The sequence below is a fragment of the Manacus candei genome, unplaced genomic scaffold (genome assembly GCF_025592945.1).
Source record: "Manacus candei isolate 608988 ecotype Guabito, Panama unplaced genomic scaffold, ASM2559294v1 h1tg000015l, whole genome shotgun sequence".
Classification (NCBI taxonomy): Eukaryota; Metazoa; Chordata; class Aves; order Passeriformes; family Pipridae; genus Manacus; species Manacus candei.
This window is the reverse complement of record NW_026138063.1, coordinates 5,281,645-5,309,098: the sequence shown is the minus strand read 5'-3', so window position 1 is coordinate 5,309,098 and position 27,454 is coordinate 5,281,645. Positions and strand designations below refer to the sequence as shown.

General features: G+C 38.6%; 1 protein-coding gene across 3 annotated transcripts; it reads right to left on the bottom strand.

Moving 5' to 3' along the window:
• Positions 1–27,454, bottom strand: ECT2 (epithelial cell transforming 2). Of its 3 annotated transcripts, XM_051781701.1 has the most exons (25): positions 27,165–27,273; positions 24,642–24,799; positions 23,638–23,717; positions 23,445–23,537; positions 22,371–22,553; positions 21,734–21,823; positions 21,088–21,195; positions 19,923–19,996; positions 19,669–19,799; positions 19,406–19,521; positions 19,154–19,216; positions 18,556–18,778; positions 16,940–17,076; positions 16,130–16,249; positions 14,395–14,463; positions 13,334–13,444; positions 12,264–12,360; positions 11,455–11,536; positions 10,443–10,521; positions 10,135–10,254; positions 8,658–8,796; positions 7,555–7,709; positions 5,546–5,653; positions 4,774–4,920; positions 1,556–3,190 (listed from the first exon to the last, which is right to left on the bottom strand). In XM_051781701.1, exons 2-25 carry the CDS (start codon positions 24,769–24,771, stop codon positions 2,885–2,887), a joined length of 2,961 nt encoding a protein of 986 aa, XP_051637661.1. In that variant the 5' UTR covers positions 24,772–24,799; positions 27,165–27,273; the 3' UTR covers positions 1,556–2,884. The 3 variants fall into 3 exon arrangements, with proteins under 3 accessions (XP_051637663.1, XP_051637661.1, XP_051637662.1); XM_051781703.1 differs by lacking the exons at positions 1,556–3,190; positions 23,445–23,537; positions 27,165–27,273 and adding exons at positions 1–1,534; positions 27,377–27,454; XM_051781702.1 differs by lacking the exons at positions 23,445–23,537; positions 27,165–27,273 and adding an exon at positions 27,377–27,454 and having other exon boundaries at positions 1,557–3,190.

The following is a 27,454-nucleotide window of genomic DNA, read 5'->3' as shown; positions in this document are numbered from 1 at the left end:
TGATTTTTAGCATAGTATTTATTGAATAGCTTATTTTCTAGAGCCACTTTATCATGTGTCACTGCATATTTAGCTCAGGTGCTTATTTTGAGTGGATAAGGACAAAAAATCCCCCATGGATACACATAGCCAGGGGAGAAATGTGAATATATTAAAAGAAACAAAATAAAAAGTGGTATACTTTATTAGGAATAGCTATATAGATAATCAGATGCTTTGCTTTTTTTTTTCCATGTAAAAAAAAGTAAACTTTCACAAAAGCCTGTTTAGCAAAGCCAGAAGCAGTGTTATTTTAAACAGTTTTATTTACATTGCTTAGATTGGCAAAAAGAGATATAAAAAACAGTGCAGTCTGACACATTCAGAAGCATCACTAGTTACATATAGATACAAGACAAAACACAGGTGGTTAAAAAGCAACCAGAAGCTGTGAACTCCTGCTAATACCGACAGTTGAACTGTTAATGAAATGCAGAAATATACATATTTAGATAGTTCTGGGGATAGCATTGCATTGTACAAACTGTTCAGAGATGAAAGAGGTGAACATACAGTTTTGAAGGAAGACATAAATACAGGAGAAAGCCAGGTAAAAGCCTTAGGAGTACTACACCTGAAATTTGACACACCAGAATTGGACCCTCAAGTTACAATGTCACACCAATAATCCCATGCATTAAATAATGATTCATCAACCAACTATGGGGAAGGTGCGGGGCTTGGGGGTTTGGTTTTTTAACAGCCCTAGTACAAGGGAGTGTAATTCTTTTCCTCAGACTTCTACTTCAAAGCAATTAAAAAGAATTCAATTAATCAGTTTTGGTGGTCAAAGCTCCTCATTGCCTTTAAACTTCCTGTTCATATCACTGCGTGACAGTGAGGCTGCAGGAGACCATAATCACAGAACTCAATTCTATTTAATTATAAACAACTACATTTATAAAATATCTGGAATAAGCAGCTGTACAACAGGTTAACTGTCATACTTGAAAGGTCAGGTACTTCATAATGCATCTCCATTTAAGAAATCCACAATTCAAATATTAGAGTGCTCTGCCAATTGATGAAGTTAGGCAAGCATAAGAGTCATCCCAACTAGCAGTAAATTATGTGATCATCATCTTCATTTCAAAATCTGACAAACCAGTTTATTGCCTAGAGGGGACAATTTCCACAGATGAAAGTGTTTCAGTTATGTTGGTGAGAAAATAAATTTGTGCAAGGGAACACTGAGTTTAAATGAAGGCCAAGTCACTTATTCCACTGATCAGCTGATCTGCTTCAATACAACTAAAACCCCTTGTGATTAACTTAGTGTTATCTAACATTTTGCTAATCATGGCTAAGTGCTAATGACTAAGGTACCATTAATGTCAGTAACAGGTCAGTGACCAGCCAGCTGCTTGTCAGTCACTTCCACACAGCAGTGTCTTTTCAACCTGCTTCATATCAAGTGGGTTGTTGATCGGCTTAATGTGTGACTCCTCCTTTCAAAGATTGAGGGAAGGCTGACCAAGGAAGGAGAAGGAATACCCTGTTGGAGAGGAAAAAAAAAAGTTACTGATCATTTATTAGCCAATGTCAATAGTGCAGTAGTCGTTTCTCAGCCTTGATACATCATACAAGGAATAGGTGAGTGCAGAAGACCTTAAAGATCAGCAGCTTTTGAACTTAACAATTCAGCATTTCTAGGGTTAGAAAAGTTGAACACGTTTTAAAAACTGTGCAAGAAAGATTTTTTCCTTGTTATCAGCCTTGAGAGATTTGGAATGCAAGAACATGTTTTTGAAGAGTAGCTGTTAACTAAGTATTAGCATACATCCTGCATCAATCTTTTTGCAATAATAATCTCCCTCCAAATTGAAGGCAAGATACATTATGATAATCTCTTAGAGAAACAGAGCTCCCCTTAGATCCTACAACTTTCTGTGTTATCATCAGCTCTGAGTCCCAGATGAGATGCTGAACACACGTCTTCTTGGCTGCAGAAGGCAATAGATACCACAAAGATTTGTCAAAGCTTGCTTTAGCTATGCCTGGATGGGCACATACCAGGCAAAAAGCTGACTTTCCTGATGCTGGGAGAATAAGCTGCTTTTGACACTTAAAATTACAGTGAAAACAACACATCAATATGTAGCACTAAAAGTAAACCTCTTTGGATTAGCTGAGATTTTATATTCTTATCACATTAGACCTCAAGATACTTCCACAAGCAATGCTCTGTTGCTCTTTACAGCACAGCCAAGCTTTTCAGCATATCAACAGGTCACAGTAGTTAAGCAGCTCGTGCACTTGCGTGCTTCAAGAATCTTTTAAATAGGGATATTTGGGGCAGGTAAGGATATACCACTTCACTATGAACAAGTCTTATGCCTATTTATGGTATGTCTTCTATTTGCACTCCTAGGGAATATTTGAAAATAAGATCCTAAACTCCTCTTTATAGAACAGCTCTTATTAGACTCTCAAGTATTTTATACCAGATATCTTTTGTATTTATAGATAAGGCTTTCGCCACAGGTAAAATGAGCTGCTCAAAACTTCCCTGCAACCAAGTTAAAGTCCTCAGAACTCTGGCTAATGAACTACACTGCAACTTGGACAACTGAACTGAATTGAATTGATCTACAATTCAATTGTAGATAAATTAAAAAAAAAAAAAAACACAGAAAAAATAGATTTAAAAGGATTTGTGAAAGAATAAAGTTTACACCCAGAACCAAAAAGAGAATTACACCACGTGTGAGTGTTGACTCCAACCACGTGCATTAGGACGTGTCAGAGAAGAGCCCAACACCATTTAAAGCACCCTGTGGCTTCCAGAGTTCTACAACTGTACCGTGCTCTCTTAATTTAGAGGAATCAAGATCTCTTGCTCACTTCAGTCAGGATCTGACGTACACAATTTTTCAGCACCATACTGGTTATTATCTCCAGCATCAGCACAAGTGGTAGTAATAATGGGCATAGGACATCGTCTGTCCAAGGTATGGCCATTTAAGCTTTCCAAGTTGGAAGAGGCTTTTTCTTGTGCAGCATTTGAAAGATGAATATTTGGAGAGCCAGGACACAGCACAGGTCGAGGCTTGGAATTTTGAGAGCTCCAATCAACAGAATTGGAGCGATGAACATGAACAGCACATTTGACAGATCCATTTAGGCTGCACGTAGAAGATGAACGAGCAATCTACAATTAGGAAGAGGTTCAAGGGTTAGTCCAAACAAGAAAAATAACAAGCATCCAATCTTTATTGATATTTTTACTCTATCATTCTTTCTACACCAAAAAATTTCCACATAAGCACAGGCCAGGATTTAGTTTCTTACTCAACAACTGCATTGGTATTCCAACTTGAGGGGCTGGAATCCAAACCCCTTGTCCCCTCAATCTTATCATTCAACCAAAAAGGCTTTATGCAAGTTCAGTGGCGTGTGGAATTGGTTAAAAAAAAAAAAACAAAACACAACAACACAACACATGACCTACTGCCAAGCTGCAGCTTAATACCACAAAGGTCCAAGAACTGTGGGAATAAACTGGAACAGGAACATAGTTTTACTACTGTAAGTTTCTATAATTTTGTGGGAAAGAAGTACTTTTGTCTAGGGTAGACATACACAAAGATAAAAGTACATTACTTGCAAATTCATAAGAACAGATACGGTGCTGTATCAAAATGAAGACAATTAGAATGCAAAAACAATTGTTGGCATAATCATAATAAAAAGAGAAAAATCTCTCTCCAGAGAACTGGGCTATAGCCCCACTGGTGGTTTTCTTTATTTCCTCTAAAGCAAGGGAGTCCACTGTGATCCTTCCTCCCTTATTAATTCCTATTTTCTCATGTGGGGGAGCAGGGCAATATCTTTATGCTGTACAATTTAATGGACACTCAAACATACTGAATTATCTCAATATTAAGGTATTGACATATTAGGCAGGTAGAAAGACGAACAGGATTTCCCTTTCTTGGCCCCTCATCCTACAAAATACAAAGTAGGTGTTTACTCATCAGATTTACTCAAACACTAAAATAAAAGCAAAGATGATGAAAAAGTCCTCCACACCTAGTCTGCTTTACTAGATTATACTGGAAAATTGAGTTTGGTCTAATGTAGCAGAAGAAAGCTGCAACAGGCAACGAGGCATAGCAGAAGAGTTGCATTATGTAGAGCAATATATTATTTTACCGAGTTTTCTTAAATATATATAAGGAGATAATTCCCTCAACTTTTTAAAAACTTGTACACTGCAGCATCTGTATTTCTCTACCCTTACAAACAACCCTTTCCAGTTGTTTGGTTTTTTGGGTTTGTTGTTTGTTTTTTTTTCCACAAGATGTCTGTCATCTCACTACTTTGATTGAAATGTTCAACATGTCATTCAGGGTTGTACACCACATTTTACACAGTGTTCAAAATCAAAAGCATGAACCAACATAAGACACTGAGTTGAAACTTTCTCACTCTCAGGAGAGGGAACATATTCCATTCCTTGGCAAAAGAGATTGGTGGGGTTTTTCAGCTTAATTATACGTGGCTCTTCCCAGTTTCTAGTCCATCCAGTAGAGTTTTCTGCCTTTTCAGCATGTAAGACTTCTCATTAAAGAGCTCTTGAAAATAAAACATCTATGAATGTAGATAAAATTAACGTTTTTTTTCCCCCCCACTGTGGATCTTGAAGTTGTTCAAGAAAGATCAGCACCAGACATTAAATACCTGTGATCTTAAAAAGGTGACTTCTTTGGCCTGCCCAGCCAAGTCACTCACCGCTAACGACGACGTGCTCGTCAGGCGGCTGCCGATGTAACCCTCGTTAGCTGAGCTGGGACTCCTTCCCTCTGTGGCACTGTGGGACATCAAAGCCCTTCGGAGAGCTCGCTTAGGTGTTTTTGAGAAAGAGAACGCTCTTGTAACCTGAGGAGTTTGACAAGCAGTTACACACTGACCAAAAGCAGGCTGTAATGACTACTACCATACAGGCTACTAATCGAATCTTGACCATCCACAGGATGTGTATCAAACGTTAACGTGACTGTATCACACTGCCAAACACACACGCCCAAAGTGGTCTGGCTTTGAAAGGCTCCACATCATCCTTGCTCTTCTCACTCTGTCCAAATATGAGAACATGGCAGGGGGACAGTAGAGCAGAGATTGAGGGAGAAGTCAAAATAAGATCTAGTCAGCTAGGCTTCCCCACATCCCTTGGTCCTGCAAAGTCAGGCCCCCCTCCTTCAAGTTTCTCTCCATTTTGTATTTTTTTTTAAAGATTTGAAGTATTAAACAGAATAAGTTCCACAACGGACTCAAAAATTACTACATAATACTTATGACTGTAATACTTAAGACCATATACAGATATTCCAAAACCTTAAACACTCTCACCTCCTTTCTTTAAGGAGCTTATACTTAAGAATTTTAGTTCAGATTAAGTTTTTCATGTCACTACTGTAAGCACTGCAAAACACTTAAAATAGGAATACTAGCACAAGTCTCTGACTAATTTGGCTTTATAGTATCCATCTGTATAGTATCTTACCTTTTTGGATGTTTTCTTTATTGCCCTGGATGCTCTGCTCAAAGTACTGTCCATATCTTTAGTATTTACTTCAACTGAGTCAGGGTCAGCAGTGTAAATGAGATTTTCCTGTAGACAAAAACAGTCTTAATGGTCAAACATCAGCATTTGTCAAAATATAATTTTCCAGTTCATTAGATCAGATTTAGAAGTTTTAATTGCCATATTCCTCCATATTTAACTTTTCATATACAGTTCAGCAACTATTTGTCTTCAAGACATTTCATTAGATAAACTGCTGGTGCAATCAGTTTGTGAAACCAATTCATCAGTAGTTTTACATTTAGTTTGCCTGATTCAGTTTCAAGTCCAGGGTTGATCAAATTAAAGGCAGTAGTAGTTCTGGAGCATCCCTAGGGAGCTTACACCAGTTTGTTTCACTGACACATCTAGCACACTTCTGAAGTGAAATCTTGATAGCTCCAGCTGTCAAACATTAAGTCTTTCAGCTTAAGGGCAATACATGCTGCAGAATAGCCAGAAGTTTTGGAGTTTTTTTCATGCCTCATTCCTGAACTCCAGCAAGTGCAAAGCAATCTTTGGGTACCTACTTACAAAACTTGAGGGGCAGGGGAAGCACAAATGGGAGTGGGAAGTTGCTAGGGTGATTTTTTTTTTGCTGTTTTGTGTCTATATTTTGAGAAAACATAGTTTACATAAAATTTCAAAAGTACCCCAGACAACAGCTGTGTGGTTATTCCCAGGGTCTAAAAAAAGAGTAGTCAAAGCCTTTGCTGCCACCAGGTGGCAAAGTCAATGTTATTTCACTCTCACATGATGCTATATAACTTTTTAAAACCAGGCAAAAGTGCTTAAATTGAAGCTCAGTTTGACATTGAAATCAGCAAGAAAGTATTATATAGCTGGTACAAAGCAGTAGTTACAGAAATTATAACTAATGGATTCAGCATAGTAGGTTACAATTTGTCAGCATATGATTCTGAATGTCTTAGGGAATGATACATTTATTACATAAAGATTTAATTTCTATTAAAAAATCCAAGTTATATCTAACACAAGAGACTGAAGACAGGCAACTAACAGATTTAAGTAATTTAACACTTTAAAATCAGTACTTTTACTACTCAGTACCTAAAAAGGAAGGAAAACCACAAAGCCAAGTCTCTTATTCCTAAGTCCCTAGATCACAAGACAAACTAAAACTGTTTTCATTACTTAGTTACCTTTCCTGCAACAAGAATGTCTTTAAAAATCACAACCAAATATTGTAACGTAAGAGTACACTGCAGAACATAAACCATTTCTAGTCTAAGCCAAGTAGTTTCAGTTATATGTACTGCACACATTTTCAGCAAATTTAGATGACTGATATGCATAGACTTTTACATAATTAAAACATCAGCTGAAAGCCTCTTGCCCTAATTGGTGAGGGTCTTGTCTTCAAATCAGTGGTTTTCTGGCTGTGGAAAGCCCACGCACTGAACTTCTAAAAATGTGATGAGGTCAGTGTCTCCTTTATTTCATTGTTTTCTTTATTTCCTTGCTTTAAGGTTGTAGGCTTCTGTCTATAGGAGGGAGATGCTTCATGTCTCTTTATATTACAGTGCTCATACAGATAAGGTGCAGAACAAAGAACTCAATCTAACTCACAGTTAAACCAAACCAAATGATTCATAATGCTGGGATTGTAAATTGAAACATAGCTGTGATAGAAGAAAGCTGAATACAACTCATTAGGTCTACAGTGTAGAGTTTAAATTATTTATAATTAATTTGTGATGGTGAAAGGGTATGATTCTTGATTTTTAAGTACTTACTAGCTCCTGCAGAAACTAACTTCCAGGCTGTTTTTCCTTATCCACCCTTTAACCACTCAACTGCAGACATGCTAATGTTTTCTGCTCTACTTCACCTCAAGCATGTCCACTATTACACTCTTCAGCTTCATGTGCTTAAAACCAAAAAGAGAAAAATATTTCCAGTCAGCAACATGATTCCGGAGCACTTACTGCATCTGCTTTGCAAATAGTGTTGGCCACGTGCCGACACAACGTCTTCAGCCAGTCCTCCTTGCGAGGCTCTTCAGTTGTCATCTGGAAACTGAGCAGCTTGTTGTTGAGTTCTGTAGGTGGCCGCACAACCAAGGCAAAAGCTTTCTGGCAGTCTACAGTTTATGAAAAAAAGCAGGGGGTTAAGACAGAGAATAATAAATTTTCACATAATTTAGGAAAGAACCTTCAGAAGGGTTGATCCATCTGCCAGGAGCTGGAGGTACAGACAGTGTTATTTGGTGCAATAATTTTGTCTTTATTTACACAACAGCTGTTGTATCTCTTGCAAGAGCACAGAGCTCTGTCCATAGCCATCATCAAGAGTCTGCAATCAACTGTTCATGCAACAGTTTATTCTCAAAAAAAATCTGCCTACTCTAGACTGCAGACTAAGCAGCCTCGTGTTTACTACCTACCGTCTTTGCAGTTTCTTTTAGTTGGGTTTCTATGTCCAGGTGCTTCAGAGAACACAAAGCAGAACACATGACATGCATATCATCACTTACAGTGAAACACTGAATCTTTCTTTCTAGGATATAGATCTAGAAACTGGTCTGACTAGGCTTCTTTGTAAGTCTCTATTCAAGGCTGGAGCAGGATGGCAAAGCAAACAGAGAAATCAAGTCATCTAATTCTACCTTTTAAGATGCCAAGCACAGCTCCCCCTGAGCATTATCAGCATTAGTTAAATGAAAATCTGGTTTCACACCAACAGCACTTGTCTCTGGCCAATCTAATGCTCTGGGCTGGAGTTTGGGTTTCTGTTTTGTAAATCCAGAGCTGTCAAGCATTTAACTGTTTAACTCACCCTGCCATTTGGTTGGCTTACTCTAAGGCCATCTGCCAAATTCAGTTGCAGTGATTCTTGAAAAGCCAAAAGGTATCAGTGCAAGAAATTCTCAAGCTCACACAGAACTTCAAAGAGAAGCTTTACTAAAATCACATACATAACATACCATACAACAAATACACCTGCATTCTATCCCACAGCAGCTGAGCTTCATCCTTCATACTCTGAAATAATTTTCATTAGCTACCACAGCACTTCAAAACACACAGACCTTCCGTCTCTCTAATGTCCAGGACCTTCTTGATCTGGGAGAGGGGCATGAGAACAACATGCTTGAGAGATGCAGGAGGCCTTGTGTGGCCATGTGGACTCTTGAAAGCTCCAATGACTTTATGCCGTTTCCTCGCGATCTGCAGTTAAATAGAAGAGAAGGAGTCAGAGCTGGAAGATCTCTTGGCATTGCTTCCTTTTTTTATTCTTTTACCTTCTACTATACAGGAAGGCACAGAAAATCTTGCTACTGAGAATATTCTAAAGATTATTTTACTCTATTTACCACATAAATATTAAAGAAACTCACTTATCTCACTATTCGCTGTCTACAGTTCAAGTGACCGACAATATTTGTTACTTAACATCAACCCACTCAGCTGAAAAATAAAATAAATTTAAAAAAAATATCTAGAGGGGAAATAATTTTGCACTACAGACCTCTATTCTACCCTGCATAACAAATAAGGGCCCTTTGAAATCTAGCACAAGGAAGTCTAGATTTAAACAGAAGAGACAACATCTATATGCATGAACCATTTTAAGATGTGATGTGTTATGTTCTAGAAACATCTGTTACTTATGCATGCAGACATTGAGTGGGCTTTGTGGTGGAGGTTGGTCATTTTTTAGCTCACATAAAAAAACATGCAAGATACCTGTGTGATAAAGTAAGGCATCTTCAGTTGCTTGTCTCTTGTACAAGAGACAAGCCAAGAAGCTTTAATAAAAGGGGGTTTATTTTCCTTTCCTTCCCTTACAAAAAGCAATGAAGCTGAGTCAACTTGACTCCCAGGAAGAGTTCCTCACTGGTCACTACAACAGGCTTTTGTCTTCAAGTGCTGTTTAATACAGCACTAATTTTGAATTATTTTAGAGTTGGTCTTCTATGAAGACAATGTTCTGCTGTAGATAGTAACAAGAACTTTCATAAGGTGTCCTTTACAACTTCAAGTTTTTCCACATGAGTCTCCAAAACCCAGTTAGATTACTTTTCCCTCTAGTTCTTCCTATTAGAAGACTAGGATTTTCAGTCTAAGGCATTTAATATCTTGATTTTTTTTTTTAGTAGCCCAAGCACAGACAGATCTATGCCAGAGGCCCACTATTTACTTCCATTAAATATGACTAAAAAGACAAACAATCTGCTGAGCCAAGGACTCCAGCACTTTTTCATCCATTGGTACTATTCAAAGTCCTATTCAGATAACCATTTATTTCTTCACATATTAAGCTGCTTTTATATTTTTGCTCTGGTTGCAAGACATTAAAGGCTACATTAACACCTTTCAACCATTCACACATGACTAGCTACTTGTGTTGGCTTATACAATTGCTAATGGAAAGGCACAGGTTAAACTATCAGTAATCTGTGACTTCTACTTCAAAGGTTCTTAAATTTTACTTATTTATATTCATGTGAAGTGTCAAGCCTTTTATAACTCAGTTCATGAGAGGTACTTATACCATCATCTTACCTCTAGGCAGTCGTTGAACAGAAAGAGTGTGACCTGTTCTCCCCTGTCACAGAGGTCATCACCAAGTGCTATGGTTTCCAAACGCTGAACTAAGCTTCGGTGAGAGGACAAGAGATTGGCCTGAGTGACACAAGCAAAAATCTCATTAAGCACTTAGTTCAAGGGCTGGATTACTGCATGCTTACAGCTTAACACTGGAAATCTGTTTAAACCAGCACCACTGCAGTGTAACCTCACCCACTTTCACAAAGGGAGCAAAGAAGTGTGTGGTCATTTCACGGGTTTGCAGCTTCAGAGAAGTTACTTACAGGACATCCATCAACTTCATAAACAACGTCAAAGAACTGCCTTTGTGCCTCTGTTTTTCTTTTGTCTTCATTAATATGCCTAAGGAAAGCATATTATATTTATCTTCAATATCAAGCAACAGTAAGTGAATGTACTGCATTTAAGACATACAAAAGTAAAAAAGTTAATAAAGCTAAACATTCAGAGATAGTTTACACAGCAGCACTGAAAAAAACAAAATCAGCCACACTTGCCCAAATGCCACACGTAAGCACAGAGGAAACTTCAGACCTACAACACTGTTCTTGTCACATTACCAGCAGCTGACCATCCAGTTAATATAGAATTCCCCTCCCATGTCCTATAAAATTTGAACTAGAGACTGATACAATGCAGTTCTTTGCAGCCTGCATTTTATCCCCCCAAACAGGACTGCAGTTCACCAAGCAGCAGATGTAAGAATAATTGCAATTTAAAAGTTGTTGTAGTTAAAACTGTACATTTACCCAATTAATACAGGAGGTCTCACTTCTGGAGATGTAGACTGTACTTCAGAAGAAGCGAGACTTAATCTGAACAACTTCAGCTTTAAGCTAATTAATTCATGGAACAGTGCCAAGAAGAGCTAATACAGGACTAGAGGAGAAATTAATCTCCCACCAATAGCGTGTCCTTTCAGGGGATACACGCAGAGAAGTAAGATGTAAAGACAAAACCCTTCTCTTCCATTCTGGAGGGAACAGATAGAAATAAGAGTTGGAACAGAACAGAGGACTCGCGAGGTTCAGCTCCCATCTGAGGCAGGGAGTCAGCAGAGGTTCAGGTACAAGTGCTGAGTAACAACATCAGACTCCTACAGAGCTCTGGCACAGAACACCAAAGTAACAACAGGGGCCAAAGGGAGGCTGAAGAACAAATACAGTTATATTTACTTAGTGTTACTTATGGCAACAAAACATTAACAGCAATTTAGAAGGAACAGAGATATCAAAATGCGTAACAGCGTGTTTCTATAGAATGAGCACAACTTACGTCATCACTTCCTTTAATGATTCAATAGCTCTCTCTAGAGTTATTTTATCTGGGTTCTCTTCTGCTGTATGTTTCTTAATATCTACAATTAAAGAAAAAAGAAACAAATAAGAACTCCTCCCACGTTACAAGTGCCTGAAAAGAAATAAGAAAAACTCAGGTTTAAACTGTAAGTCAAATAAAATGACTGAAGAAATCACATCTATCCTGAAGACCAAATAGCTCCAATGAAGTGGGGAACTAGGCTGAGAAGCAATTGTCTTGACATCTCATTAAGAAAAAAAACTATATACAATACAAAAACGAAACCATTAAGCTATTCAAAATAAAAAAAGATCAAGTTGAAGTGCAGAGACAAGCATAGAAGTCTTTCTACCTGAAGCAAAGGGTGATGGTGTGGATTTTTTGTTATTATTTTTATTAACTTAATCATTATTACAGCAAGTGGCTGATACTAGGTAGAATATATGAAACTGTAAGCATTGTCAATATCAATTGCTCTCTAGTTTATATTAGTTTCGTTTGAATCTCAATTATATACTTGTTTGAAGAGACAGAATTTTTGTCAATGTAAACTCTTCCTTTACCTGTATCAATATATCACACAAATATGTGAACGAATGGAATTTAGTCAAGGGAATGCTTTCTGCAGTAGTGGGTCTCACTGACTACCAGCAAGCATGATTAAGTCACATAATCACACTTGTTTTATACAAGAAAAGCAGTTGCTAATAATGACAAAAAGTAGACATTATCTCAGTTTTAACACCTTCACAGACAAATTAATAAAAATTACATCACTAGATTACCATTTAGTAGTAGAGCAACACTGGGCAGCCTTTGAACAGGACGGATAAGGAGTTCAGCTAGACTTTGGCGGCCACACTCAGGTTTAGCTTGATTTATCTGGGGAAAAGAATGGGCAGAAAGTAAGAATTATTTCCTTTTTTTAATTATTATTCTTACAGACACACACAAAAAAAGCACGAGTTAGGAGAAACATTATCTTCCTTGAAATTAGCATTGCTGTACGAGTTTGAGAATTGTTTACCACAAACAGTCATTAACAGACAATGTTAAAAAATACATTATATTCAAAACTGGTCAATGGTTTATGTTCTCAGTATGTCTAGTTTTAAAGTGTCCATATCAATCCCCTAGTCCTCATTTCAGGTGCTAATGTGGAGTGGGACAGGGGATGGTCTGTTCTCTTATTCATTCCCCATCTTCTAGATGTCATTACTCGGGATGCAATTCCTAGTCCCTCAGAAAACACAAGCTGAAATCTGTCAGTTTGATTACTTGATTATTTGAGAGACTTTTGGATACAGGAGTTAAAGCTACACTGTACTATTAATCAACTGTACACACATATCTGAAGAGCTCTAGTCTTAAGACTCATCTTTCTTTGAAGATCATCTTCCTGTTAGATCTCCACTGCTCAGCTCCTGTTCATTAATCACAAGAATGCTGAGAGATTCTACCTCTCTGGAGCTTCACAGCTGCCCAAAGCAAGCTAAAAGCTACTTCAGAAATACAAGTCTTGCAAACACAGAGAGAATCCGTGAAAGCAGCAGCTCTAGTTATCTTTACAGAAAAGAGAAGGCGTGCATTGGAGGAACTGTTTCCAGCAACAAATGCATATAATCAAACTACCTTGAAAGCTGTTTAACAGAGGAGGAACTCAGACCTCTTATGAAAGAATTTTATGAGGAGCTTGAGAGATGGAAGTTCAAATCCTTCCTATTCCTGTGTCACCAAGAGACGTTCATATTCCTCCAAGTTTTCAAAATTTCACATTCTTCTATCTACTGCATTAAGCAGTACATGGTAATGGTCCCCATGTTCTACTTATAGACTTAGTTCTGCAGGCACTTACCTTTAGAAAGGCATGAAACCTTGGCTTCTGCTTTTCACATCTTGTAATAGTCTCTTTGCTCATTTCAAAGAAATTCACAAATGGAGGGTATGTTTTCAACAAGTCTTTTGACTGAAAGAAACAACTGTTAGGGCTCCGCTTTCCATATTATGCAGCATTGTACATATGCTCATATGCCCTGAGCCATACAAAGCTGCTCAAAGGCACATTTCAATAAAGAATAATAAAAAATGTGTTGTAAACCCATGCGCGCTCACAGAACAAGTTAAGACATTTTTGCATGCCAGATGCCCAAGATTCAGTGCTGCTGATTAAATGCAGATTGTTCTCACAAGCATCAAGCATACATGTGACAATCTTAGATGCTGCTGGGCAGCTTAAGTGGAAAGCAGATTCTCACCTAGCAAGAGGCTTTTGGTGAGAATTTTGGAAGTTTCAGACAGGTATTTTCTCCAGTTAATGCAATCACCTTTAGAAGACACCAAACCACCAGAAGCTATACCTTAGACTAAAAACTTTTGAATGACAAGCACAATATAACTCAAAATCATCAGGTCAGCAAAAGCACAAGATACCTAGCAGACTATTTATGTTAAAATGCAGTCCCACACGAGCTTTCCTGTTCTACACATTCTGTACGTGACAAAACAAGGAGTCCTTATTCACTTGCACATTCCAAGTCTTGAAGAAAGAACATGAGAAGTTTTCCTGAAAAGTAATTTTCCTAGTTCTTTATTATTGATCAGAGGCAGTAGATAGCCGAGGGTACAGGAAGTGCCTTTTAATGTCTGAGTAAAACTCATGTCTGTAGTGTTGCAAATTATAGTTCTCAAACTGTAGCTATTTGTAGTTTGCTCATACCAGCAGACAGACACATACAGTCCAGGTCAAGTTTCAGTGTATCATCTAACTCAACTGAAAAGGCTAAGCAAAAAATACAATGATACAAGTTGGAGTTTTTTCTCAGTAGTGCTTTTCTTGTGTTTGGTGGCTCCTACAAGTGGATTGTTTGTAAGGCAAGATAATAGTTCTAAGTATAAAAAAAAGAAACAGGAACTTACGTATTTAAGAATGATATCACCAATACTTTTGCTTTCAGTCCAATTTATCATAAGATCTTCCAGGTCTTCCTAGAATACATGCAGGAATGGGGGGGGAGAAAACAAGCTGAGCATGAACTGCATAAAGTTGATGAACAGGATCAGTGTTCTGCCAAACACATACAATTAGGTGAGTTTTCATGCTGGCAAAACGGACAATCCTAAAAGCTGTACAACTTCACGTTCAGCCCCTCCGGACTACTGAGGGTTGAAAACAAGAATCTCTCGCTTACTGAATATATGGTTCTAAATCAATGCAGGTAGAGCCTGGCAGTGTATTAGCACAAGCCAGCTCTGCAACAGGATGACACTGCTGCATCCAACACACAATAGAACATATCCCAAAGGAATATTAAAAAAGGATACACAGAAGACAGCTGACCCAATTCTAATTAAGAGTGCACAACTAATCTAGGACTTTTAAGTCCATAACATAGGATTGAAATAGAACTAGCATCAATCTCCTCACTTGCTACACCGGGGTGTAAAGGAAAGTGAGACCAAGCTGTTAAGCCTGTATCAGCTTGATAAGGATCAAGCTTATTCTCTGTCAGTTAATAACAGGGACAGGAGGACACAGCTGAAGGTTCAGGATTCAACTTAAGTGAAAAGGATTAATCATTAATATTGTTTTGTTGCTGCTCATATCTTTATGACACCAAGGATGAAGGAAAGCACAACTACACTTAAGCAACTCTCCCTAGAGTGCATGCTGCAGTGAATCCCACCTGGCACATGGACACACATGTTCTATTTTCATCTCAGTCTCAGTGGGCAAACATCAATACCCAGTGTGAGTAACCAGACTGGATCCCAGTAGATGGAAAATAACCAACAAAAAAACTCCCACAAACAAACCACTGAGTTGCAGGAGGTCTGCAAGTCTCTCTATTTTAAAAGCCTACCGTGAAATGCAGCCAGGAACAGACATATGCCACGATTTGAAAGAGATGTTATGGATCCATATTTGAGGAAGATTTGCATCATAGTCTATTGTGGGACCCAGAGATGGCTTCAGAGAGCACTTGCAATCCAAACCCAACTATAAACCCTCAAGAAAAAAATCTAGGGAATTCTAATGAGCTCTTGTTAGGCCTCAGTACCACCAGGTCAACTCTTTCAGAGGTTGAAGTACAAGACAGTTTAATGGGCTGGTAGTTTCTGACAATTGACTCAAAGCCATTTAAGGAGGGATTAGTATTTCCTACCAAATAATAGAAGTTTCCTTATGCAAACATATTTAAAGCCAAGGAAAACACCAAATTTTTGTGTTGTTGCTTTGGGGTTTTTTTCTTTTTAATTGCCTAGATTTAGCTATCCTTCCAAGAGTCCTTGTTTACAGCTTTAATAGAAAGGTACCTGAACATTTGTGAGTCGGATTACAATTTCATACCACTGGGCCTTTTGACCAGTTTTGTATCAGTTACAGAAAACCTCCTACAGAAAAAGGTATTGAAATGGGGAGAAGGGAAGTCAGCTCATGAATGTATTAGTTACATAATATCAGACTTCAGATATTTTTAAAAAAGCATTAAAACTTAAAGAATACTTTGGATTTGCATGTAATTCCATAGGTTGAACAGGATGTAACACCAGGTAGAATCTACACCTGTCCAGCAGATGCAACTGAAAACATGCAGAAAAGATTAAAAGTCTCTGTGAAAGCCTCCCCTGCAGGGGAGAAGTTGCAGCTTGCCTTGATTTTAGTGTGCACATCAAGAATATCTGGAATGCTGCCGAATATGGTCTTAATCTCTTCCTGTGCAAGGATTGGTCCCCCAAGTTGTCCTTCTTTCTCCAACGGAACTTGAAATAACTGATGAATTAAGAGAAAAAACATTAATGCCCTCCCCACTGGCAAACACTGTGTTAGAAAGTTATAAAAGCAAGTGTTTTCTTTCCAGATCAAAATTTCCTGCAGTCACAAACTTGAGATGCCCCCACTTAGCCAGAGTGGGTTATGGAGGAGTGGTTTTAAGATACAAACATCTAGTTTGATATATTGCTACAGCATAAGCCCCTTTCATCTCCTTTTCTACTCACACACATCTTGGCTCATTCTTTAAGCAGATAATCAGCTGCAATGAAAATAAACTTTCAAGAAATTAAGCTCTTCCTGTAAGCTGTTTGCTATTATGCCCTTCTTGAAATAATTTTAAAAAAAGGTTTTCCCCCCTGCCATCTGTCTCTGTTCACTAATATCTAAAATATCTGAGTTGTGAAGATCCTATTTTCCCAACACTTGCAATTTCCATACAAATTGCAATTCCACTGCAGATGCCAGATTAGAAATTGCATTTTCCAACTCCTATTATTAACAGACACTAAACATTTTTATGTTTGAAAAATTACATGAGACTGTTTACATTGTCATTTTTCTACGAACCTTTGATGCATCCAAGCCCCCCCCCCAAAAGCCTGGAGATCACAAGTTGAAAACACTAATTGATGTGAACACTGGATGTCTTATCACAATTGACCTGGACTTGCTTTAAAACCAGCTTACCTGAATGATTGTTGTTAGAATATCAACATAGTTACTTTCTGTCTGATACAATTCCTTTGCAACCTGCCATCTTGCAGACTGCTTTAGTGGAAGAGGAGTTGAGTTTTTGGAAGGCCTTGCACAGGATTTTGGTGTTTCTGATGAAGAGATATTCCAAAAGAAAAGAGAGCTTTATTACAAAAGTCCCTAAAAAAAGCTCAGCCTTGAAGACAAGAAAAGACACATTTCAGAATTTTTAAGTGAAGATAAGTTTGGTTTTTTTTAAAAGGCTATTTTACAGATTATTCTATAGTTATCAGGGCTCTTGCTAGAAAATGGCTTTCTTTATTACAGTTTAATTATAGAACAACAGTAATATATTATTCCTCAAAAGTAGACTGAAACTAATAAGCCATTTATGGTCAGGTCAATAACTTGACCCTATTATTAGTACTTCATTTAGTAGGAAGTGATGATTAGGTGCTGAACATTATTTACCCACACACTACGTGCAAAAGTACTTTCCTACTTTCACTTTGCCATGAGAACAATTGTCTCTCAGATGCCTACCATCCTTGCATGAGGTGTGTATCACAAAACCTTTTGTTAAAATCAGTCCTTGCATGAAACACATCTCATGTGTGGGGGAAAGACACAAGAGGTAAAGCCAAAGAGCAGTTCATAAGTTTTAAATGCATATTTATGTATTGGACCTCACAGATCTATACTGACTTTTTTGGATATCAAAGTTCATTACTGTCACAGTTACTATGAAATAAGTACCTTACCTGTTGTTTCCAAAATACCACATTCTGAGACTGTCTGCTGCTGCTGGATTAGAAGAAAACTCCATACCAGGGGTAATAAGAGTGCTAGTGTCATCTAAGACTGATCTTTCCTGAGTTCCTTCTGTATTATTACTTAGAGGTTGTGCCTCATCAAGAGTTCTTATTTGATTTAATTTTGCCTTTTTAAGGCAGTAGTAGCTCCAGATACTTCCTCTCTGTGATGGAACTGGGGCTTTTTAAAACACTTGGGTATTAGTATTTGATTTATCTAAAATTCTGCAGTTCCTCTCTTCCACAAGAACCACATGCAGAGATATTAAAACTTTGTCCATTCACTAAAAACCAGTTGATTACTTATATTCCTGGGAAATTTTAAACATGACAGTTTGCTGACACAAACAGTGTTACCTCAACAAAACATCTCAAAGACCTAGGAGTGGGCTCTGCAGGAATTTTCCCTTTAGTTCCTTTAGAAAAGAATCTTTGTCCTCCTTCCTCCGAGTATCCTACTGGAGAGTATTTTAGATTATTTACTGTTGACTATGTTGCTTATTTGCTACAGACTTCCAGCAGAGTATTTCAAGCATTTTGGAATAACACTGGACTGTACTTCCTATTTATCAAGTCTATACCATTTCCTTCAGATACGAATGTGCTTACTGTGATGACAAGAGGCCTCTGCCTGAACTCTTCACTCCAATTCTTCCTGCACACTTCGAAAAGGCAAAAGCCTGGATTTACTCAGCAAATCTTTAGCAAAACCTGTAAGACTTCCCTTCCACTACCATTTCTGCTTGTATGCAAGAGCTCTTTAACATTCTGTGTCGCAATGGCAGTTTTTAGCTCTACCTCCATTGGTAGTGCCCGACTCTGGAGTGTTGGAAATATCCAGCAAGGACCCAATGGAGAGTGAGTGTTCAGCTGAGGGGCGTTTCCGGGGAGGGAACGGGGACACGTCTGTTTCCCTGGTCAGCTGTGCAAGAGTCTCCTTCAAACGGCGCCTTTTGCGGTTGCTGTTTGGAGTGTTCAGGGAAAGCAGAGACACGGACTTCTTGAAGTCAGGACTCTCTGACTGCAGTAAAAGAAAACTCAGTTTAGTGGTTTTATCCACTGTGTCCAGTTCAACTCAGTGCAAAGACAAGTTAATTGCAGAGATCAGCACACAACACAAAAAGAAACTTCTTAGGAGAAGCTGATGGAAAATGAGTGAAGTCTGGGGTTTTTTCCCCCCTTTTTATACTCAAAACCACAGTAGTATCTTGTTTGACTTCCCACCTTTGGGAAGCAGAAAAAGGTTTTTTCCAAATTATCATTCTATGTATAAAATTTCTAATGGATTATCTGGAACTTAAATGCTGCACTAAAACATCTGATCTCTGGCCCCACACATACTACCATGCATGCTAATTTTACCACCAAATACATTGTGGAAGAGAGTTCAACATACCTTCTCAAATAAATACATGGACTCTCCAGCTCTGGCATCCATTTGAATGCTTCCCCAAAACCACTAAAGGAAAAAGAAAACACACATTAAGAACACATTACAGAGCTTCACCCAAAGTTTAAAATATTCAAAATAGTATATAATAGTAACACAGTTGGTACAGGAGTTATTTTTTCAGAATAAGCCACTTGTCTGCATTTACCACATAAAGTACTACACAGCAGGATTCTTTCAAGAATTTCCAGCACTAACCTCTTGCTTTACAACATAAAGTTTTCCTAAAGGTTCAAATGGAAGATCTTTTACTGTACTTTCTTCAACCACTAAGTGTGTACATCTTTCATCACCAACAGGTAAATAATGTCCTCCTAGATTAAAAAAAAAAAAAAAAGGTAAGTTAGCAAGAGCAAAAATATTATTGTTACAAGTTAGTATCTCACTTGATAGTTCTGTGGCACCTATCATTATCATAAACTCCACCCCATTCTTCACACAGGTCAATTTTCATAAACAACCTTGCATTTCTGTCATTTCTTCCATGTTAGCTTTCTCATCATCAGAGAATCCCAGGAAACTTAACATGCAATCTTGGAAGGGAGGAACCTTGAACCGACTTCTAAAGTCATCATCAGCCGCACAGAAATCACTGAAAGAAAAAGGATGCACAAAAAAGTCACTAAATCAGTGCTATGGCACTATTCAAGCAGAAGCTCACACACTGCAGGTGAACAGGATGCAAGGTGAAGGCTGAAGGAAAAGAAACACCTACATTTCATTTCTTTTCTCCCAGGCCTTATAAATCCATTCAGTTTTCATGATAGGAACACCAAGGCTTACAGCAATCTACAAAACAGGAAAAGCATAAGTTGTACCAAGTATTTCCATTTAAATCTTTCCCATGTCAAGAAAAATTTGTAACCTTCCTTTTACTTTTCAAGACAGATACTGCAAAAAGTGAATATACTCCTTCAAGAATTATATCTAACTGCACTCCTCAGAGCTAGAATGTATGAATTCACCAAGTAAGAGATCAGATCAATAGTTCTTTTGACACTTACTCAAAAGTGCACCATTTTGTTAGTCTGATATCCTTCATCACTCACAAAAACACAAAATCAAATCTCTATTCCAGGGGAATATGGGATCTCTTTTCTGCTTTTGATACTCTGTATGAAGACAAACATCCCAGACTGCTTTATCAAAGAGAAAGCGACTCTTCCAAAGGTAACTGTCATGACTGAGAGACTGGAGAGTTTTCACACTTTTTTCCCTTTGAGTTGGCAGAAAAGAGTGTTTGAACAGAAAGTAGGACTTCTCTTCCAACAGGAAGTTTAAAAAGAAACTAGAAGAAAAAGCAACAGCCTCCTAACAATTCAAACAAGGGAGAGGCAAGAGTCAGACACTACAAAAACATATTAAAATTTATTTTCTTCTAAACCAAACATACATGTCCTGAAGGAGTCCCTTTTCATACCAGAAAATGCACACTCATGTCTATTTATACATAAAAGAAGACTTGAGTCCTTATCCATGAGTTAAAAATCATTTTTAAAAGAAGTTAGTAGTAAAGTTTACTGCAAGTTACCTTGAAGTTTATTGCTTGGACAGACAAAAAAACAGACACGTTGATACATAAACACTTGTTCCTCAGTGTTTTAAGTACTGGTAACATCAGTAGTTAAACATTTTGAATCTTGTTATTTATGATACTTGTCTATTTCCAAACCTGTGCATTCAGGCAATTTATGTCATTTAGATCTCCAACAGAGAGAAAAATATGCCAAAGCTCAACACCAGATGGAGATCAACTCACCATTACAAGTTATTGCTGTTAGTACAGGAAAAAACAGCAGTTTAGGAGCTGAAGTATAATTAACAAACTCAGTCTACAATAGCCAAATTCCAAAAGTTTCCATGAACTCAAGCTTACATACTCTGAATTTGTCTCCATGTGTTGAGTTCGCCACCAGGTGTGTAACTTTTGAGCTGAAGTCCCTTCGAATAATTCCACCCATATGATGAACCAAGGTCACCAGCTTAACCTGAAAAATGAAGATGAAAGTTTTTGAGTATCTTTTGAAGACTGAGAGCAGCATAAAAAGTAGTTTACAAAGCAAGCTACAAAAGGTTACATTAAATGTCTGATCTGTTCTTAAAACAACTTGTTCACAACCTGTGTAGGATAAGATACAGTTGATATGTCAAAAGAACTATTAACATCTCTTTTTATTTCAACATTTAATACAGCCTCGATATGTTGTTTGAAGAAGACTGTCCAAGCCACCAGTATTTTCAGGATCATCACACATAATGCCTTCACCTTTTCACACATAATAGATTTGAAGCATGTTTCCCTCGCTGATTAAGGGTTAGTTAAATTTGATCAAGAATTGACTAACACTGAGCATAGGTTTCTGTTTTGGGATTTTCTTTACCCTAAACAAAGACGTGGAGCCATATTCCCCCCCCTACAAGCTCAAGTCAGGGTTTACCCTATGGGTGATAGAACAGAAGAGTATTTTGAAAAGAAATTTGAAATATAGTTTTACCAAATCAAAGGAAAAAAAAAAAAAGTCTTACTAATTCTTCTTTCTTTCTGAATCCTGTAAAGCACAGTACCAAGTTCAACATACTCGCACAGTACAGTGGACGACAGGAGAAAGGTAAAGGCTGAAATAAAAAGTAAGCTTATTAGTCAACAGCATACTGCTCCCTTTAAAGTTTTCACATTACCTTTAATACAGTACCGTTATCTCTAGCATTAAAAATGCACCAGACACTAGTCCAAGTGTTCAGTTATACCTCAGCTCCAGGCCTGTCAGTGTTCTGATAAAGTAACTAGAGCATCCCCAAGTTCCACAGGTAGCATTCCATCCTTTTATTTCCTCCCCAATCCATCTGCTCTGTGTGACAGCTTTTGCAAATATACAGTGTCTGCTGGAGAATCAGTTGTATGCTGCCTCTCCTAATAGCACAATCTCAACTGGTGGTCAAGAACTCCCACAACTACTGCAGTAGCTGCAGCCTTACTGTCTGCCAGTGCTTACTCACTACATGAAATATTCTAACACAGTATAGGAAACTTGGTTTTTCTTAAAATTCTCTCACTAGGAATGTTTATGATTGATTAGTAAAGAGAGATTTTATTTTGAACACTTAATATTTAGACCTCACAGCAGCAGAGCACACTCAGCTGATTTCACCAGCCAGCACATACCTCTCCCTTCTGTGCACAGTGCAATACGACCGGCGGTCCAATGACACGGCAGTCGGCTTTGCAAAGGTTGGGAAAGATGGAATCTTGGAAGTCTGATACAACAAAGACAGTCTCAAACTCTGGGGAATCGGAATCTCCAAGCTCTTCTATTGTGTCTGTCTTTATATAGGGCACTTTAATTTCCTTAATGCACAGGGATGAAAGGGAAAGCATTATTCAGGCAGTAGACTTGCACTAGTGTCAAAATTCAAATGATTTTTACTTCGGCCCATTAGAAAAATGTATGATTCAGATTTCAGAGGCAGACTCAGGATTTGTGAAAGCTGAATGCACAAGAATATTATGCATAAGAATATCTCTAGCACAAGAATAGCTATGAACTGCTGAATGCTTTAAGATCGAATGTCTTAAAGCAATTCCTGTTGCTTTAGTAGTTTATGTATCAGTTCACATTGATAATATAGGATTGGAAATAGCCAGATAGAAAGAAAATCCCTAAGCTCAAAAGATAAATGAAATTTCAGACTGCCAGAACAGCTTAAGGTACCTTGGGATGCTACTACAAAGTAGCACCCAACTTGCAACAGCAAGCTTTGCACTGCAGAACACCAGAAGAATGGAAATAGATTTTGTTCACTGCTTGGTATTTTAAGGGGTCTAAAAATTTAGTCCGTTCCAATTTCAGACAATAGTTAAATTTTTTTTTAATGTTTTTCACATCAAGAGATGGAGAAGCATTTCTTGTACTTCAGTTTAAATGCAGCTTTCAATTGAAAGAGAAGTCAATTGACAATTACAAAGTCAGTTCATAGCAAAAACTTATGTATTGGCTGAATAAGAGCATGCAGTTGGATGTCTCCATGGATAGTTCTATCCCCCTGTTAAAAAACACCGCTAGGTAAGAGCTGCAGGTATTATCTCCATATTTAAGAAAGCGTTTATAAAAAAGTGCTGTGACACCGTGAGAAACGTTAGCAATTATTGTGACCACTGTGCCCAAACTAAAGCGTGTGCACACTTCAGTCCCAGTGAACATGCTGCATGCAATTACATGTGCTTAATTGCATGACATACCATATGGATAATACTTTTTATTAATTTTTCTTCTGATTTATCAGGACTAGTTTTCTTTATCTTTATAACAGGTACTTCCATTATCTTAATGCTCTGTGGAAGAGGAGAATTTAGTACAGAAGCAAAATGGTTACCAGAAGTCTAAAGGCATGACATGTCATTCCAGCAACTGTTTTATCTCAGACCCACATACCTCCAAGGCTTTCAGAAGCTCCTCACATTTCCCTGCTTCCTGAACCAAAACCACTCTTGTTTCTATTTGAGGCATTTCTTCTGTTTATAGAGAAACAAGAGTAATATTTGTGTTTAATAGAAAAATCCATGTTAATTCTAAACCAAGCAATAACATATAGAAGAATACAGGCAGCCAGCATCCTGTCAAGATACTTTATTTATCAGGAACAAGCCTGACGATAAGTGTTACCTCAAGAAGTGTGTCCTTTAATTTAATTAAGGTACACGCAATTGACTTACAGCCTAAACTTTCTAGTATGAGGCAAAACAATATCCTGTAATCTACATCCAGTTACCTTACAGTCAAACCCAAAAACTTACTGACTTAATGCTTCCAGCAGAATTAGATACCAAGACTTGCTGGAAAACAGATAGTTGGTATCTTTGTTCTTTGTCTCCATGTATTAACAAGCCTTCAAAATATTAGAAGGAAGGGACAAGTGTTGCCTCCATGTCATTTGCACCAAAAAACCTCCACTAAATTTTGGCTACTACATTGTAGGAAAACAAAAATATCTGTTGTTGGTTTATTAATTTCAAGAATTGCTTTTGAATTCATTTCAGGCTCAGGACTATTAATCTCTCTGTCTACCTCATAATACCTATTAATCTGTCTACCTGTACACAACAGAGCAGCTCTAGTTTCCAAACACTGGTGTCAAAATGCCACCTGGAATGATTTATTCCACAGAAGAGGCATCAAATGGAACTGACAGCTTTCTGCTCAACAGCCAGAAAACTCGCTTGATTTGGGCTGTAACCCTGAATTTTTATAAGATGAGTTAAAAAAATAAGACAGTCCCTTTGTTGATGAAAGGATACCCTTTGTTGATGAAAAGATCAGCACCCTTCTGGCTACTCTACAATTCTGGAGCTCAGCAAAGCCCTTTTGGTTTTTCAAAACTACAAAATACCTACAAAGTAATCAATCATTACAGTCTTAAAATAAGCTTCCCCCATTACCTTCAACATCCAAAACAGACCCAGGAAACACATTGTCTTTGGAGGTTTCTATAATTTTTGAATCAAGAACAGAAGAATCAGCCAAGAGGCTCCTCCCAGTCTCAGACACCAGTGTGCTGTTGTCAGCCATGATTATGTCTTGCTTCTCTCTTCAACAGCTGGAAGGCAGAGGGGCTAAACTGAGTTAAAACTGCAAAAAGCTCATTAATAAGAGTCCTATTACTCAGGCAGTTGGAAGTGACCTCAGAAAACAAAACATTCAGACTCTTACTGAACTCCCACTTACACTGATAGAGAAATTCTGAAAGAGCATCAGAAGCCACACAGTTGATAAAGGACCAACAACACATCTGCTACAGAAATGGTTCTGTAATTCATTTGCACAGAGAGCTGCAGAGTAACTTCAGATCTAAACAGCAGGGAAGCATTAACTAGTGTTCATTTAAAAACGTTTAACCACAAAGCATCAACAAAATAAAAGCATTTGTTCCCTTCAGTGGCAAACTATTGTAAGCTAAAGCTGAGACCAAGATTAGCATTGCTGAAATGAAACATTAGCAGAAGAATTAAGGCAGGCAAAGCATCTTGCTAAAATTTGATTTTTCAGGTGAACTGGCCAGAGACACTGCAGGTAAAAAAGAGCACCCAGAGAGTAAAACAGTACTATTTACTTAGAGAAAAAATAAAAATGCATGAGAGTCTCCACAAAGTTAATAAGCATATACATGTCTATCTGCATGGTCTAGTCTATTGTTCTACATTAACTGTAATATAGTAGAAGTATCCACTGTCAGATAAAGAAGCTTTTCACAGACACAAAGTATCTGTGCTCTCCCTGCCTATCAAACCTGTCACACACTGAAAAGGCAGAATTCTTAATCCTCTCACATTTTGTGCAGGTACCCACCTGAATCTTGTACCAGAGAGTTTGCTCTAAGAGACCTGCCCAACATGCAGCACATTTTCTCTGGCACGTGAAGCCAACAGGCTGCATTTCCTGTGATTCATCACATACCTAGATTTCAATATTTGCACAGTGATATCACAGGTTATCCACACCAGCAACTGCAGCTGAACTGCTGTAGCACAATAACCCTTTGTAGCACTCTAATTGAAGTTGCAACACAGCAAGCACCTAAATACTACATTAAAGCACTGCCTGAAAGAGGACTCTTGAGGTAGGAAAACCCCTGGAGAACAGCACATGCTATTTTTCAAGTTGTGTAATGACCATTCTATTACACAGCAAAGTAAGTCAGAAGACAAAAAAAAAAAAAACAATGGGCATTTTAGCATAATGGCAATATAGTAAAAACTCTTCCAGAGTGTAGGAGATCACATTTGGGACTCTTGGAAAGGATTCATGTCTTCATAACACCAGTAAGTTCTTAATACAGTGATGAGTAATAAGTCAACATTACAAATCTATCATAATTCTAGGCAAATTCGGTTATCAAATTTGTCATCTTAGCTTCAATTTCGAGGTCCCACACAGCTGTGCAGGCTCCAAGGAATTAAGTTTCTTTAATTAACTCTCAGTCACCCACCTCATTTATCTCAGAACAGCTTAAGACAGAGCAAGAGGAAAAAGCAACCTTAACCATAAAGTCTTTTAGGATCACCTGTCCAGGTTATAATGTTACCACCAGGAACTGCTGTACAAATACGTCTTTGGCAGTAAGGGCAAAGGGACACATAATCTTGGAAGATTCAAACCATATTGTTAATAATGATTACCAACAGAACTCAGACAAAAACAAACCCTCCAGTTAAGGCTACAATTAAACTTAAATCCTAGGGATTATTACTTAAAAGTCTGACACATCAGTATAGTTCCTGTCATGCTGTTATTGGTATATCAAATAACATGTATACAAACTCACAGAGAACTTCATTGTATCTTTGGGATAAGCCCACATTTTGGGCTGCACAGTGATTTTCTTTATGGCTTTTCCAATTTATTTATGAGGTTCCCTCTGGGTGTACTTTAAAAAATACTCCTTGTTTTAAAGGTTGCATAATAACTAATAACATTACACTGGTCACTAAAATTAAGGACTGAAGGTGCCAGGACACAAAGGAGAAAAAAACAGCACACAGAGACATGAACACAACAGTTTTCCTTCACTTGAAGAGCGAAAGTCAGAACGCCATCACTACAGGACGCAGGCAGACGAAATGTTCTCACAGCATCGCACAGAAACCATCGCCCTACAGCCTGTAGGAAGCCTGAAGGCCACACAACACCCGCTCACCAAAACTCGTTTGTTAAAGCAAAAACAGGACATTAAACACCTCCCAAGCTGCCATTTCCCTCCCGAGGAGCCGCCCAGGAGGTGCCCGAGCCGCTCTCACGGCAGGTGCCGGCGGGCCCGGGCCTCCGCTCCGCCCGCGGGGAACCTCCTGAGGGGCCTCGGAGCGGCGCCGGGACTCCGAGGCCTCACAGGTGCCCGGGACACCGGCCCTGCCCGGGCCGCCTGCACCCACCGCTGCCCCCCACACCGGGCTCGAGTTCGAGCTCACCGCCGGCACCGCCCGCTGCAGTCCGCCATGAGCGGCCGCCGCCAATTCAAAAAGCGAGCCGCCGCACTCGCGGCGCCACCCATTGGCTGCCGGCCCCCCCGCCCCTCTGTAAACCGCCATCTCATTCGCCAGCTCCGCGACATGTCCCGCCTCCTCCCCTCCCTTTTCGGGCAGCTCTCCCTCTCAGATTGGGCGTTGCACCTGCCGCTCACACTGAGCGCGCTCCCATTGGTGGTGGGAGGTTGCCAGGCAGACGGGCAGCGCTTGTTGCGGTACCGAGCGCAGGTCGC

Excerpts from the sequence above, each read along its gene's own strand:
- ECT2 (XM_051781701.1), bottom strand. The coding sequence starts at position 24,771 with ATGGCTGACAACAGCACACTGGTGTCTGAGACTGGGAGGAGCCTCTTG. Across the intron at positions 19,522-19,668 it reads AGAAATGACAGAAATGCAAG|GAGGACATTATTTACCTGTT; the intron begins GTTGTTTATGAA and ends TTTTTAATCTAG. Across the intron at positions 7,710-8,657 it reads GGACATTAGAGAGACGGAAG|ACTGCCAGAAAGCTTTTGCC; the intron begins GTCTGTGTGTTT and ends CATAAACTGTAG.